Genomic DNA, 15,767 nt, shown 5'->3' on the forward strand with positions numbered 1-15,767 from the left:
AGCAGTGCTGGCAAAACCCAGCCCTGACATCAGCAGCTCTCCAGCTTCACCAGAATTGTTTAATTTTGTTTAGGAGTGTGTGAGTTCTAGGCAGGGGAATGGGCCAAGGTCAGTGCTGGTGTAAGGGGGCATGGTTACCCTGTTGGCACCAGCAGGGACACGTGCCTGTGTGATGTGTGTGCTCCCACACTCAGAAGTCCCTTCGGTGGCACTAAAGTGTCCCTGGGCATCGGACATGGTGGGTGAGGGACAAGAGCTGCTGCAGAGGGTGACTGGCTGTGGGCACACGGGACAGAGCAAGGGCAAAGCCTCACCCCTTACACATGGGGAGGGCAGGAGGACAACCCTGCTCACACCCACCTGTCCCACCCATGTCATCAGGGTGACAACGGCTCACCCTGGTCACCTCTCCAGGGACAGTCACAGGGCTCCACAGGCAGCTTTGCAGCTGCCCCAGGCATCTGTAGTGACTGATGTTGAATTCCCAGTGGGGACCTGCCCTACACTGGGGATTTACTGGTGGGCCATGTGTCCCTGTGCTTCCAGGGAATGTTTTCTCCTGTGCCAGGGCAGTCACCCAGGTACAGGTAGGGTGAACTGGGTTTCAGCTCCTCAAGAGCATCTAAACCCCAAATCCTTTCCTTACAGCAGAAATACATGAATTTAACAGGTTTTGGGTAAATTTCTTCTGTGTTACAGGAGCCAAACCTCTCAGCTCTCTTCCATTCCCTCTGTTTGCCAGTCCCAAAGTTCTTCGTCACTGGGGTGATGGCAGAGTCCCCCAGTAATCCCCAGCAGACTGAATGCTGGCTGGGTGCTTCCCAGATGAGCTCAGGAGCTGTCCCTGTGTCCCAGAGCCGTGCCTGGCTGCCAGGCAGCTAGCGCTGCATCCAAGGACTTGCTTCTGCTCTCACTGCTGTGCCCTTCACCTTTGCAGACGGAGGAACATCTGCGTGCCCTGCTTCCCGAGGACACCCGGAGCCAGCAGCTGAATTCCTGCCCCAGCTGCAAGGAGAGGAGATTATTTTGGCTGGCTTATGTTCGTGGCCTGGATGGAGCCCTCCTCCACCGCCCTGGGCAAGACAAAGGGTAATGCTGCTGGAGGGCATGGTGTCACCGAGCCCTGGGGATGGTGAGGCCGTGGAGAAGGATCCCGTGGAGGTTCCCATTAGTGTTGGGCTGCTGAGCCTTCCTGGTGGGCTCCAGCCGGGCTCAGCCTGCCCAGCAAGGGCTGCAGGGAGCCTGGTTCCTATGGGACACACACAGGGGACTCGTGTGAGGGGAGGTGGCAGCTTTGCCTCCTCTCCTGGCCCTGAGTGACAGCCAGCCCTGCAGGGTCAGTGATCCTCACAGAGGGGGTGGGATGGACAAAACTGACCCAACATCACTTTGTCCATCATTATCTGTCTTGAACTTAGGCATTTAATGCATTTTAGCTGTTAAAAGTTTCCTTACAGGATCCTCCTGCTTACTCTTCTCTAGATAGGAAGTGAGTTTTTAATTAAAGATGCTTTTTTTTCCATGGAAATTAAAATCAAGTGGATTTTGTTGATGACACCGAGATTTTCATTAAAGAAACAACAGCAGAAGGCATTGACTAGAAAATGTAAGTTAACTGATGAAATTATTCTGAAATTTGACCATTTCAATGCAAGCAGAGGCAAAGCTGGAGAAAAGTAAAACAAGGGACATTCTTAAAAGATGTCAAGGCTGATAGCTTGAGAATATTGCCTGAGAAAAAAATCAGGTTTAGACCTGAAGGAAGGTAATATTTCAAGCAAAATGCTGCTCCTCCACCCTCATTACACACGAAACCAACAACATCAGATGTTCCTGATGATCTCCCCCTGGAAGCTGGGGTGAGGGACCCATCCCATGGTGGCCAGCCCTTCTGCTTCCCACAGGGAATGCTGCCCACAGCCTGGCCTTTATTTCCTTGCACCCACCACTAAAATTGCTCTAGAAGCTCTTTTCCTGCTGCTGCAGCTGCACGCAGAGAGATTTTATGGGAAACTACAGTGACAGCAAAAAGCAACGGCTTTATTTTTAATGAAGAGAGAGAAGATATCAGCCCTTCTCCCAGGTCTCCTTTTGCTCAGAGCTCAGTCTCTGGTCTCTCAAATCAGGCTCCCCATGTGGTTTTGTTTGCAGTTAATAGTGCTGCAAAGCACCAGCCTGGCTGCCCTGGCTGCAGCCCTCCAGGGTCCCTGAGGACACTGTAAAAATCAACTTCTTCAGGGTCTGACCTGAACCAAATGCCAGTTTTGACCTTCCTCCAAACCACTGCACAGTGGACTAATTTCCAGCTGACTTGTAAAAAATTATTCAGAACACCTGAGCTGCCTGCCTGAGGCTGTAATTTGCTCCTACCCACCACCTGCACCTCTTCCTCCCCACCCAAAGTTCTCCCTCCCACCTAAATTCTCACTCCTTGGGTATAGCTAGCAGGTGTTTCTTCATCTTTTGCAGCTGGTCAGCTTTTCCTGCTCTCTTTAAAGTGCTGCACTGAGGCACCAGCAGTGGTATGATCACTCTGAGGGGTTGAGGGTGGTTGTGTTTAGCGGCTAAATGAACTGCTGCAGGAAACAAAGCTCTTCCCCTCTGGGTTTTAGGAAGGGGCTTTGGGCTCCTGGCCTAACAGGGCAGCCAGGGTGGGCTGGTGCAAGGAGGGGAAGTGTGGGGAATGAGAGGAATCTGTGCTCGGTGGTTGTGGACTGCTTCCCGTGCCTCAGGGCTCAGCCTCTGGGAGATGTGCTCCCAGGTATGTTTGATGACTTGTTTTCATGGATTTCTTCTTTTCCAAAGTGCTTTAAGCTTTAGCCACCTGCTGTTTTCTTTAAGTTCTGCATGTAGCTTTTCTCCAAAATTTCGAGGATTGGTTGTCTCCAGCTTGCCCTGAGCCAGGGCTGCTTGGCTGGGTTCCTGCTCTGTTTTGCAGTGTCCCTGGGGTGTAGGGAGCAGGATCTGCAGGAGAAAATTGGACAAGCCAGGAGCTCTCCAGAGGGTGGTTAAGAAAGCTTCCTGAAATGCAGAAGTGCTTTAAAGTCTTTCCTAACCTCTTCCTGGATTTGCTGTAGTGTCTCAATGGGAATGAAAGTGGAGTTCAGTACTAGCTTGCAGCTAGCTCTTAGATCTGTAGCAGGGGGAAACTTGAACCTTTTTTTTCTCTCCCCAGTACAAGCACGTGTTTCCAGGAATCCTCCTGCTCCTCTCTGAGCTGAAACTGGGGCATCTCCCCCTTCAGCTGCGAGCAGCCCCTGTGTTGGGTGAAAGCTGTGGGCTGCCTTTGGTGCCCCTCTCTCCACCCCTGCCTCTGCGAACTCTGTGCTCCCTCCAAAATATCGCCTGCTGTCCCAGAGAGAGCCCTGGCAGCCCTTCCCAGAGCAGGAGAGGGCGAGGGACTGGCTCCGGGGGGTTTGCAATGTAGGTTAGGCAGGGGAGGCTGCCGAGAGCGGTGACATCAGGGAGGAGGGTGGGGGCAGCCCGCAGATGACGAGTCTATGAGGTTGTGTCTCCGTGCAAGGTACGCCTTGCATTAGTAATGTGTTTGTAGCAAATAACGCTGGGCTGGCATGGGAATGTGGGTCACCACTGCCAGAACTGTGCGAGGAACAGGGAGCTGCTCGTGCTCTGCTGGGAAGCGAACGTATGTTACTGAGGGATGTGTGCTGGGGGGAGGTTTAGCTGCAGTAACTGCTCCAACTTGTAAGTAGCAGCTTTCTGTTGTGTGAGCGGGTTCTTCCTGCCTGGGGGGTGCCTGTGGCCGGGAGTTGCGGTGAAATGGTCCTTGAGTAGGGGGGAGTGGGGTGCAGGAGTTTGGGTTTCTGATGTGCAGTAGTCACGTTATATTGGGGAACTCCTAGACTTGGTGCTGATGTTCTCTGTGGCCCTGGCAGTGCCTGGAGCATCCGTGCTGCACCAGCAGGCACAAGGAGGGACGCAGCCGGGCATGGATAACCAAGGATTCCAGCGTATCTCTGTGACCTATTTCTGGTTCTGTTGTGCAGTGTGTGTGCTCAGGAAATCTTTGTGCTTTAGGGGGAGGAGGGTTTGTTAGTGATAAGGAAAAGCCTGCTTAACTGCTTGTGAGATTTAAACAAACTAACCTGGTTCTGAAGGTGGACTTGGGCTGGGGAAGGTGGCTCTGAACCTGAATAGAAAGCGATGTGGGATGTGGATATACACATCCTAAAAATGGGTATGGTACTTCAGTGCCAGAGACTTTAACCTCAGAGCAAGTCCCTTTAATGAAAAAGCTGCCCTTGGTCAGCAGGGACTTGTTGAGTGGCTCCACTTCCAGCAGAGGCAGTGGAGCAGAGCAGGGCTGGTGGAGGGAGGCACAAATGGGCTGCCAGGCTGGAAGGGGCTCCTGCCTAGCTGCAGGTTGCTAAAACAGGCTTGTCCAAGCCCCTTGGAGTGAGTCAGGAATTTGTTCTGCATCCTTTGCTGCTAGTTAATACCTCTAAGGCACAGAGATGTGCTCCCATGGTTTGCCCACGTGCTCTCCAAGATGCCTAACCTGTGATATCTCTGTCTCTGCCTGAATTATTATTTCCCCTGGGTCTGGGATCAGAGCAGTGGCAGCAAGCTGGCCCTGAGGCCAAACCCAAGCTTGTGGGGCTTCAGATTTGGAGGAAACGGGCTGTATCACCTGGTGGAGCTGCAGGCAGTGAGCAGGAGTGACGTGTTAGGTTGGGTTGCTCTGGCAAGAGGCTCCTGAGCAGGGGTGGGAGCTTTCACTCCTCTACCTACTGCTGCCATGTGCAGCTTGGGGCTTGTCCACACACACCTATGTGCCCTGTGCCAGCCTCCTCCCAGGCCTGGGTCCTTCAGTGAGTGTTGTCTGCTCAGAGACAGCAGCAGTGATGTCCCTCTGCTGTGGCCATTCCTGTCCTGCAGCCTGTGAGATAAATGCAGCCCCGGGGCAGGTGTTGGATGACCTTCAGCAGCCCTGGGACAGCCAGGCTGCCAGGAAAGGACTGTGCCCAGTGGGAGGAGATGGGGCTTGATCTCTTTGGGTGCTGTCCCTGCTGGTGGCTGCTGGCTGGGACAGGACCTTGGACTTGCTGCAGGGCAAAGTGTGGACAAGGTCAGCAGCTCAGACCAGCCTGATGTTGTAAGTTCTCCCTCTGCATGGTTTGTGGGCTTTGCTTTCAATTCCTGCTTTGCCTTTCTTATCCATTCAGAAACTCTAAACCCACAGCTTAGTTTTTTGGCTGCTCATCAGAGCTGCCCCCAAATACCAGATCTGCTGGTGGGGTTAGTTCAGGGGCTCTCAGGAGCTCACAGGACCCTCTCTCTGGCTGGCAGATCCAAAGGTCCATGCAGGAAATGCTCTGTTATGGGCTTGTTTGCCTCAAAACTTTGTTCTACAAAATCCCTGCCCAGGGAGATGGGCTCTGACAGTTGGTGTTGTCCATTCCTTGATCTGTAGAAGAGCAATTCCAGGATGATGGCTTGCTTGAGTCTATAAAGCCCCTTCTTTTTAGATGGAGAGGGAAAGATGTGTTTCTGTGAATGTTTTGATTCTTGCTTTCCCTTCAGTGGCAGGACTGAGGAGTAAAAGTGAGTCTTGAAATAATTTTGCTATCTACACCTAAGTGGAACAAGGAACTCCTCTGTACAGGCTGCACTGCTTGGGCTTCCCTCTGGCTCAGCCAGAGGAGCAGGCAGCAGGCTCACAGCTTCCTCCCTGTGAAGGGAGAGGTGATGGTGATGAGCGGTGGCAACTGCCTGCACAGCTGAGCAGCAGGGAGACTCCATGGTGGGAATCCCAGCTTCTGGCACTGGCTATGTGTCCTTGGGCAAGTTACTCCTGTGATGTGTGGGCTGGCTTACCTCCTGCAGGGCCTGAAAGGTTTCATTCACGTCCCTAATTACTCACAGAGTCCTGAATGAAAGGGACAGGGGATGTGCCAACTGTATGACGTATCCCAGTACAACCTCATCCTTGTAAGCAGTCTCCTTGTCCCCCCTGGGGACACAGGGGTGGCTTGAGGAGGTTTCACAGTGGTGCTTTAGCTCGAGTCCCCTCGGCCACCAGAGAGGGTGTCTGTTTTGTGGCACTCATCCCTGTCCTGTGAGCTATTGAGGGCTCCTGGTGAGGCTGGGAGGGAAGATGTCCTGGTTCCTATAATTTCCTGGTTATTTTGGTATGTGAGTGGAAGGGGGAGGAGGGCGGCTGTGGAGAGAAGAGCAAGGTCAGTGAAGAACAAATGTGCCTCTGTGCACTTGTGATCACGCTGCCAGCTAATCGGCTTCGGTGCTCCAACTTTCCTCACAGAACTCATCAAGCACGGCCGGGAGAGGATAGAACAGACCATCAAGGCCTCCGGCTCCAGGCTCTGCTCGTAGTGAGTATGACACCCTCCCAGTGGGATGGGAGCCCTTTAACAGCTCAGCCTGATAAGCCCTGGACTGGCTGGCTGGTGGATGGAGCTGGCTGGCACCGGGCAGATGTGGGCAGTCCCTGGTACAGCTGCCAGCATCCGCTGTGCCCGGCAGCTCCTGCCACGCTCAGCCTGCCTGCGCCAGAGGGGTTTTTCTGGGATGGCTGGGGGGCTGTGCCTGGGGGTGTGTTGGGGCAGAGGGTGGGAGCACCCACAGGGGAGATGAGGGGAGGCTTTGGGCCCCCTTTTTGGGAGGGGTGGGGCAGAGGGTGGCTGTGGGGATTCAGAGCCTTGACACAGTGTGTGAGGGTGTGGTGGGGCTGAGGGGGAGTCTAAGCTCTCTGGGGCAGGGGAGAAGGGAGCAGAGCTGTTTTGTTCACGGTATCTTCTTAATTCTGGCAAAGAGTGTAGGGGAACCCTTAAAACCAAAGGGAGAAATCCCTGAGGCAAGGTTTACCCACCCCCAGTGATGCTCAGGCAGGGTGGATCTGAACAAACAAGTGTTCAAGTCTGGCTTCTCCAGCCCCAGCAAAAGCTGCACCAGGCAGACAAGAGGTCTTTAATACCTCTGCTCACTGAGCCTGCCACGACAGCTCCTCTTCCTGCAATGTCAACAGCCCTGAGCTGCCCTGGTCTGACCTGGCCTGGGGAGTGGCCTCTGGCTGCTGCCAGCCCCATGGACCGTGGTGGCTGGACCTAGCTGGACTCTTCTGAATACTCACTGGGCTGCAGCATCCCTGTGCAGTGGGGAGGGGGCTGCATCTGCCTCAAGAGGGGTCTGGCCATGGCCAGGAGAGCTGTGACTTTACCTGGCCTGGTGCTGTGTTGCTGCTGGGGCTGTGCTGGTCCTCATGGCTTGTGCAGTTTCTGCTATTACAAGTCAGAGGCTAATGTTAGATGTGCTTGTTCACCAGGAGCCCTGTTTGCCCAACCTCCTGTCAGCACACACTGTTCCCTGCCTCCCCCAGAGTGCAGGCACCCCATCCTTTGGGGATGGCAGTGCTGGGGAGCTCAGCTGAGCCCTCTTATGATGGAAGGGGTGCACACACTGGGGTTTGCACTGCTCCCTGGCAGGTTAATGGTGTGAAGCTGTTTCTCTCCCAGATTTTGTATTCAACACTGACTTCCTCTTCTTTTCCCAAGTGCTGAACGAGTGGTTTTTTTAATGGATCGTTCTCGGAGCCCAGACAAAAGCACCCAGGTGAGATCATGGCTCTGAACAAGCAAATTGTTTGGGACAAAGGGGGCTGGTGCCTTTACATGAAAAACAAGGAGAGAGCCTGTGTTAGCCTGGTGGGAGTCCTATTGCTGCCCTGTCCTGTGGGTGATGCTGGTTGGAGAAAAACAGCAGAGAGGCTCTTTTGGACAAGGCATGATGTTCCCGGAGTCTGAGGAGGGTAAGATTCCTCGGGAACTGGAAAAGGAGGGAGAGTGTGTACATGTGTATGTATCCCCTTGTCTTTGAGAAGAGGGAGGCTGCAGCTCTGTGGTGCTGGGTGTGCATGAGGCCATCCTAAGAGACCTTTAATGTTTGCTGAAGGATCCACTGAGTCTCTTGCTGATGGGTGTTTATCAATGACTCTGTGTGAAGGATGCTGTGTTGAGGAAGGGAAAACCCAACCCACATCACAGTCCTTGCGGCTAAAATTCTTGTTGTCTTCTCTAGCCTTCAACACCAACTGACAACATCAACCTCGGACCTTCTGCTAACCCCAAGTAAGCTCCCTGCAAAGCCAGGTAGGGTGTGGAGCGTGAACACGTCTGGCAGGGGGATGCAGATGGTCCCTGTGTGCCACAGGGTGATGTCTGCAGGAGTCTGGACAATTACATTACTTGGCCCTTAAAACCACATGTATCACCAGTGCACCAGCTTCCAAAACTGAGCTGCAGCTGGTACTTGTTATAATCATCCTCTCCTGGCCACATCTGTAGCCCCTTGTCCCTTTTCCTTTTGTGACACAGTAAGGGAAGACCTTCCTTGTCACTGTTGGATTCCTGACTATCTTTCCTTAGAAACAGGGATAAACTGTGTCCCCTGTAAAGGCGTCACTTTGTCCTCAGCGTGCTGTCACTGCTGCTGCCTTCAGCCCATGGGTTGCTGAGGGGTGGCTCATCCTCTGCAGGGTGCACTGACACACTCAGTGTGAATCCTGAGCTGCCTGGGAGCGAGGGTCACCCGCCAGCGCCCTTTAATCCCTTTCACAAACGCTGGTTTTTCCAAGCAGGAACTCTGCTTAGATGGTGGTGTTACTGTTGCGTGTTTCTCTCCCAGAAACATTAACTTGTTTCATTCTTGCCCAACAGTGCCAAGCCAACAGACTTTGACTTCCTGAAGGTTATTGGCAAAGGAAGCTTTGGAAAAGTAAGTGGGCTTGCGCAGGTGGGCTGCAGCTCTTTGGAGGCAGCTTGGAAGGGAAATGGGTTGCTGAAGGAGTTTCTGGCTGTGTGGTTTGCTTGTACCTCTCCTGAGGTGTTTGGCCTGAGTGGGACTGAGATTAAATAAAACCTTAGATACTGATATTAACAGTCCATTATAACTTTAAGGTCCTCCAAGCTCTCTAAGGACCAAAGAGTGAGGGCTTTTATGCTCAGGGTGGTGATGGTAAAGAGCAGTGTTTGATTTGAAATAAGTTTCAAACTTGTTCAGCAAAAGATCTCCAGAGAAACTTTGGGGACAGCCAGGGTTCCCTTTAAATGGGACTGACCTCAAATGCTCCAAAACTATTTTCTATTGGGTGTCTAGGGGATATATGTGGAGATATTGAGGGCTTTTCTTCTGGCAATGACAAACTGCTGAGAATTGAGAGGGCTGGAGCTTGGTCCTTAAAACGCTGTACCTGGCCCTCTGGAGTAGTTTTCTGTGTATAATCACGCACAAGAGTGTTGAACTAATGAGTGAACACTGACCAAGGTGAGACAGGTAGCTGTGACCAGCTTCTTCTGTTGCAGGTTCTCCTGGCCAAACGCAAGTGTGATGGGACTTTTTATGCAGTGAAAGTCTTGCATAAGAAAACCATCCTCAAGAAAAAGGAGGTGTGTCTGCTCTCCTGGGCTATCCTGGAAATTGTGGTGGGTGTATGGGCTTTCTGGGTAATGCAGCTGGGGCACCCGGCATTCAGGTAGGCATTTCTGATGTTAAACATGATTTTGCCTGTGCCATGAGAACAAAAGAACAGAGATTAATTAGGTCAGATAGGGGGAGGGTTTCTCTTTTTGGTGCTGGAAATGACCCTTGTGGGCTCCCAACTTCCACGTGTTTTAAAGACAGTAATGAGCCCTTAGGGCAGGCTGGGCTTGATCCTTGCCTGAAACCTTAATGCCTTGTCTGCTTTTTGATAGCAAAACCACATCATGGCAGAACGCAACGTGCTTCTGAAAAATGTCAAGCACCCCTTCCTTGTGGGACTCCACTACTCCTTCCAGACCTCGGAGAAGCTTTACTTTGTGCTTGACTATGTAAATGGAGGAGAGGTGAGTGCACTTACAGGCTTTGTTTTAATCCTTCTTGGTCCTTCACAAACATGCTGCTTTATTTAAAACTATTTCTTGTCAGAAGATAATGATCTTGAGAAGAAGATAATATTTTGACTGCTGGCAAGTAGCAGCCAGGAATACCTGGCAGGATACCTCACACATAAATTGAGTCAAGATCTTGCTGGCAATGACCTGAGTCAGATGATTGCCAAAGTAAAGATTCTAAGAAAAGCAGTATTGGGGCATTTTAAAATCCTATGGAGAATATGAGAAATATTTGTGTTGGTGAGCTTCAGGGAAACCCCCCTGTGGGCCATCTCTGGATCCATGTCTAGCACTTAGGGGTGATGCCATTGTAGCTTTCTAGACTTTTTCTGTCCTGTAGAAGTTTACCTTTCTCAGCTGTCTTTCCGTGCTATCTGAAACTGGCTGGGAGGTGTTGTTAAGGTGGATATCTTGCCCAAATCAAGTTCATGTTGGGGATCTTTGCATCTTCAGCTCTCTGCATGTACCATGTCTCATGGCCATATTATCACTGTAATCAGCCTGTGGGTTGTAGTAAGCCAGGAGCTTAACCAGGTCAGTAGATGATGCGGGGTTGAGAATTATTAATTTTTTGTGAATGATGAGAAGAAATGAAACAATTTCCAGAAAGATGTTTGGATTTCTTAAATTCACTTGGCTTGGGCTTATTTCATGCTGTTCACGTGCTACCTGCTGAAAATCACTTTTCACTTCTGTAGCTGGCTTTCAGCCTTGCTCCACATTAGCCTTCATTTATTCAGAGACATGATCAACCCTCTCACCTTCCCACAGCTCTTCTTCCACTTGCAAAGGGAGCGCTGTTTCCGCGAGCCCCGGGCGAGATTCTACGCTGCAGAAGTCGCCAGTGCCATTGGGTACCTGCATTCCCTAAACATCATCTACAGGTAAGGCAGAGGCACCCAGCCTGCCCAGGTGGGGGATGCAGTGTTGGGAGGGAAAGGGATTCACTGGGAAAGTGAAATGCAGGACTGGAAAAGCTGAAGAACACCCTACACCAGACAAGGCTCTGCTGCCGGCGCTTTACCCTGCAAAAGGGTCTGCCCTGGCCCTGACAGGCAATAAACCACTCTTTCCCCTTCCCAGTATCAGTCTGAGGATGTTAAGTTTAAAGACATAAAACAAACCTGGCTCAATAAGTAAGAAATTATCTCTCAGCAACAATTTATGCATGGAAATGCAGTCTGTGTGAAAGCAGCCTATTTATGTTTGCGTGCATGTATACTGGTGGGAGTCTGCAGTTTGGGAAGGTCTTGATAATCCAGATGGGGAGGCTTTGTTATCTCCTGTTCTTAGCTGATGCTATTTCAGATCCATGTTTTCTAAATATCTGGCCAAATCTGCTCAAACAGCACTTTGTCTTGCAGGGACTTAAAGCCTGAGAACATCCTCCTGGACTGTCAGGTATATTCACAGCTTGGGCTGTCTTCCTGCTGGCTTTAAAAACATCAAGACCACAAGCAGAGGGCTGTGGCTCTGCAAGCTGGGCTATAGCTGACAGGATGGCATGGATTTTGTCTGCCTGCCCCACTGCACTTCTGTGCAGATCCTGGAGGGGATGAGTGGGCTTGCCCTCTGAAGAACTGCATGGTTTTGTGGCCCTTGGCTCATTCCCAGAAGCTGGGACGTGACCTGTGGGCAGGGATCAGGGGGGTGAAGAGCAGGTCACTGCTGTAACTCTGGTGGTGACTGATACATAAGTTGGCTCTGGGATAAAGTAGCAGAAAATCACAGCAGTGCTGAATCTCTTCATGACTATCCAGCTGTAGACAAATAAAAAATAAGAAGAAATCTTGACTTTATTTTTCTTCTACAGGCTCCAGCACCTGTGCTATAGGATGAATTTAAGGGGAGGGAAGGGAGGCAGATGAGCAGTGGGGAACTAAAACCCACATGAGAATTAACACTTAGGCAAATCTTTGGAGATCCTGTCTCCTCTCCAGAAAGAGTGGGACAAGCTAAAATTTCCCTTTTTTTTTTAGGGACACATAGTATTGACAGACTTTGGACTCTGCAAAGAAGGAATGGAGCAAGAGGAGACAACTTCTACCTTCTGTGGCACTCCTGAGGTACTGCATCTGCTGGGGCTTTGCTGTGACCTGGGCAGTGAAACCTTCAGACACCTGGTGCTCTGGGTCTAGGCTTATGTGATACTTCAAAAAATTATGGGGTCTCTGAGGTTGTCAGCCTGAAGCTGGAGTTCAGATAAGGCCTTCCCTATCCAGCAGAGATAGCTCTATCTGTAACAACACAGCAGTTTTGGAGTATTAATGAGCTGTTGGGGCAGGGCTTCCTGCACTTGGAAATGGCTTGTGAAAATAGCTGTGGAGGTGGAGACAACCTTGTCCCTGGGAGCAGGATGTTTACCTGCTCGGAGACCCCAGAGGGGCAGAACAAGGAGCCTGCTGGTATTGGCATGTACAGGACCTCGCTGTGCTCTCCTGTGTGTCCTTGGTGCATGCAGGAGCTGCAGAATGCCCTGCGCAGAGGAGAGGACCAGGCTCCCCCCTGGAATGCAAACACTGATCCAAGGGAGGAAATGCCTTTCCTCTAATGCACTGCAACTGGGTTTTGCAAAAACCTATTTCCAGTCTGGCTTCTTGGAGGCTTTTTTGCCTGCTTCTTACTGAGCCTGGGGATTTGGTAATGCGTCAGCCTAGGTAATATACTTGTCCTGCTGCTTTCCCCAGGCAGCTTGACAAAGGGGCTGTAAATGCAACACCTTTCAGTGTTCAAGCTCAGCAGAAGCGGGGGGGGGGGGGGGGGGGAATTCCCTCCTTTTTCAGTGGGGTGTCACTTATGCAATAGCACAGCAGGAAGCCAGCAGGAATGCTTGAGCTTTGTTTTCTAGTTTTGGTGTGTGTTGGTGTTTTCCTGTTCTAGACAGAGCCTGATAGTACACAGAGGTAATTCTGTGGGAAACTCTTCCTCAGACTGCTCCAATTCTTGCCTGTTGCTTCTTGATGGCGATTCTTGGTAGTTTTGCTGCTTTGGACAGACTTTCTGGGGCTGAGAACTGCAGCTTTTTCAAAAATACAGGAGCTTTTTAAATGTGTTATGTGTCATAGTGGGACAGGATTTCGGGCTGAATTGTGGGAGGTGGTGAATTCCTGTAGAAGTCCTCTCAAGGAAGAGAACCTCCTGTAGCCTGTAAGGACACTTTGAGGACTTTGGTAGACATCTCTCAACCCCATTGCCCCAAAGCAAGTGCACAGTTTATTAGACAATGCTAGGAAATGCATCTGTGCTATTCCAAATGCATTTGTTCAACTTGAGCTGCAGCCAGCTTTGGGACTAAGAAGGGCAAAGCTCTTCCTTTATAATTTGACTCCAATATTTCCTTCTGCCTTCCCAGTACCTGGCTCCTGAGGTGCTAAAGAAGCAGCCCTATGACAGGACAGTAGACTGGTGGTGCCTAGGAGCTGTCCTCTATGAAATGCTCTTTGGACTGGTAAGTTTGGAAATGGGCTGGTTTACTTTACGTAGTGGAAATTTTATTTGCAAAAGCTGTGGTGTGAGGTTGGTCTGGTGTTCACAAGTTGATAGACAAATAAATCCTGAATTAATGATCTGGTTTAACCCTACCACTGCCCTTTTGAGCAGAGGTGTGGCAGGTCTCCCTCATCTACTCACTGCAGGACTCATTTTGACCTGCAATGTGTGGCTCCTTCTGGTAGCTCATGTTTTACCTGGCTGCTTCTCCTCTCTTTCAAATTAGCCTCCTTTTTACAGCCGGGATGTGTCTCAGATGTATGACAACATTCTGCACAAGCCACTACAGATCCAAGGAACCAAGACTGTGGCAGCTTGTGACATCCTTCAAGGACTTCTCCACAAGGACCAGAAGAGGAGGCTGGGTGCCAAAACAGACTTTGTAGGTGGCCTTCACTACGAGCAGGAGGGAGGATGGCTGGGAAAATTTCTATTCTGAGCATTTCTTTCATAACAGCGCTGCCTTGGAAAAACCTTCCCACACAGTCTGTCCCTTCAGCCTCCTACAAGGCACACATGGACTTGGATTTCCAAAGGGAGGGGGGTGGTGGCCAGATAAGGACACCAGTGTGTGAAGGGTCATTTCCCTTCAGGGGATTCCTGGACTAGCACCCTCATGTATTAAGGATTTGTGGATATGGGTATTTGGTAACTTCAAATCTTTCTTAAACCACGTAAAGCCGTGAGACCAGGTGTTGGAAAAGGAGGGTTGGCAGAAGACTGACTCTTCCTTCCTGCTTTCTGTACAGCTCGAGATAAAGAGCCATGTATTCTTCAGCCCAATAAACTGGGATGATTTATATCACAAGAGGATTACTCCTCCATTCAACCCCAATGTGGTAAGTGGGTAATTCTGTCTGTTTTACTGAAGGGAACCTCTCCAGATGTCTCATGCTGACACTGAGGGTTCTGAGGTGTGGGTTGGGGCCTGCAGATGCAGTGGTGATTGCTCTTCTGGAAGAGCAGCTGCGTTGGGCTCTCTGAACCCAAGGGTCTGGTTTGGCTCTGCTCACTCAATGATTGTGTGTCTCTGCTCCTTGTTTCAGGCTGGCCCAGCTGATCTGCGACACTTTGATCCTGAGTTCACCCAAGAAGCCATCTCTGCCTCCATCACCCGCACGCCTGACCTAGCAGCCAGCAGCTCCAGTGCCTCAGATGCATTTTTAGGATTTTCATATGCACCAACTGAAGAGGACATTTAAGTTTTACAAAGGCTTTGTGAAGCCATATTTTAAATGAATGGGTTTTATGTTTATTTTCCTTTCGGGAGGATTGGTACTGTCCTTTGCTCATGGTTTAAGGAAATTGGCACTAACACACTAACTGGCTGGGATGGAACAGAGCTCTTAATTTTTGCTGTTTGGTGGATTTTCTCCCTTAAATGAATGTTTCCCTGCCAGAGAAAGTGGGACACTGACTATGATTTTCCCTGTGTGTCTTGTGCTACTTGGCAGAATTGAATTCACTCTGTGGTTGTATTTATGGTTGAGGTATGTGCCATCATTCATATCAACAGCCATGTCCCTGTAACTGGACACTTTTTTTTTGGTGGATGTGCTCAGCTACGTCCAATGTCTTTCCCCAAGCCCTGAACAGAAAAGGAAACTCTTCACATCACCATGAACAGTGACTTCCTTTAAGTGAACTCTGTCACTCAAGCCGCTCATCCTGGGCTGAGTGAAAAACTGTTCATCAGTTATTGCTCCAAAGGCAGCTGCAGATCTCTAAGTCCTGAACTGCACTGCGGATTTTTATGCCAGTCTGATCCTCCTCAAAGTGAGTGGACCACCTTTCTGGTCCAGGATTGGGACGCTACTGAAGCAACAACGAGGCTGTGATGGAGGAACCAATGTGTGGGAGGAAAATCCCAGATCAAAGAGGGGGTGGGGAAAGAGGCTGACTTGCTTGGAAAAATAAAATTAACTTTATAGCTGAACTCTGGTTGGGGGGGATGCTTTCACAGCTTGTGCTTGACTTGCCCCAGGCACACCAACACTACCGTGATGAGCAGAGGGCAGTGAACAGCCAGTGGTGGCCGTGCTCCAGCACTCACCTGAAACTGCCCATCACTCATGTGGAACAGTTATTTATTCTGCCTTAATTTAAATGCCGGTGTATTCGTTGAATGTCACTTCCCACATTTTTGTTTTAAGCTGTTCTGTGCTGTTGCTGTGGGGAGGAGAGGGGGCTCAGAGCAACACGGGGTTACACGAGGGGCTTTCTAAAATTGTGTGATGCTCATGCTGTGGGGAACCTTGTGCTGGTACAACTGTGTGTTTTGGGTTTTTTTTTTTTAAATTAAGCTCTATCTTGTATATGCTGAAGTCATTGGAAATATGACATGGTTTGTATTAAAGTTGTGAACACTGA

At 50.4% G+C, this 15,767-nt stretch overlaps 1 protein-coding gene across 4 annotated transcripts; it reads left to right on the plus strand.

Moving 5' to 3' along the window:
* Positions 1-955: 955 nt before the first annotated feature.
* Positions 956-15,767, plus strand: SGK2 (serum/glucocorticoid regulated kinase 2). 4 transcript variants are annotated; one of them, XM_066198995.1, is made up of 14 exons: positions 956-1,089; positions 6,284-6,353; positions 7,533-7,590; positions 8,056-8,105; positions 8,694-8,751; positions 9,339-9,422; positions 9,729-9,860; positions 10,680-10,792; positions 11,273-11,309; positions 11,888-11,974; positions 13,261-13,356; positions 13,624-13,779; positions 14,147-14,236; positions 14,444-15,767. In XM_066198995.1, the coding sequence occupies exons 1-14, from the start codon at positions 1,038-1,040 to the stop codon at positions 14,597-14,599; spliced, it is 1,239 nt and encodes a 412-aa protein (XP_066055092.1). In that variant the 5' UTR covers positions 956-1,037; the 3' UTR covers positions 14,600-15,767. The 4 variants fall into 4 exon arrangements, with proteins under 4 accessions (XP_066055092.1, XP_066055093.1, XP_066055091.1 ...); XM_066198996.1 differs by lacking the exon at positions 956-1,089 and adding an exon at positions 2,504-2,522; XM_066198994.1 differs by lacking the exon at positions 956-1,089 and adding an exon at positions 2,536-2,761.

This window comes from Chamaea fasciata, unplaced genomic scaffold, assembly GCF_029207755.1.
Source record: "Chamaea fasciata isolate MVZ Bird 193981 ecotype frontalis unplaced genomic scaffold, bChaFas1.0.hap1 SCAF_17, whole genome shotgun sequence".
Taxonomy (NCBI): domain Eukaryota; kingdom Metazoa; phylum Chordata; class Aves; order Passeriformes; family Sylviidae; genus Chamaea; species Chamaea fasciata.

Bases quoted from the DNA above. Each gene is read 5' to 3' on its own strand.
- SGK2 (XM_066198994.1), top strand. From the start codon at position 2,569: ATGAACTGCTGCAGGAAACAAAGCTCTTCCCCTCTGGGTTTTAGGAAG. The intron at 9,423-9,728 runs GTGTGTCTGCTC...GCTTTTTGATAG, and splicing joins CCATCCTCAAGAAAAAGGAG to CAAAACCACATCATGGCAGA. The intron at 13,357-13,623 runs GTAAGTTTGGAA...CTTTCAAATTAG, and splicing joins ATGAAATGCTCTTTGGACTG to CCTCCTTTTTACAGCCGGGA.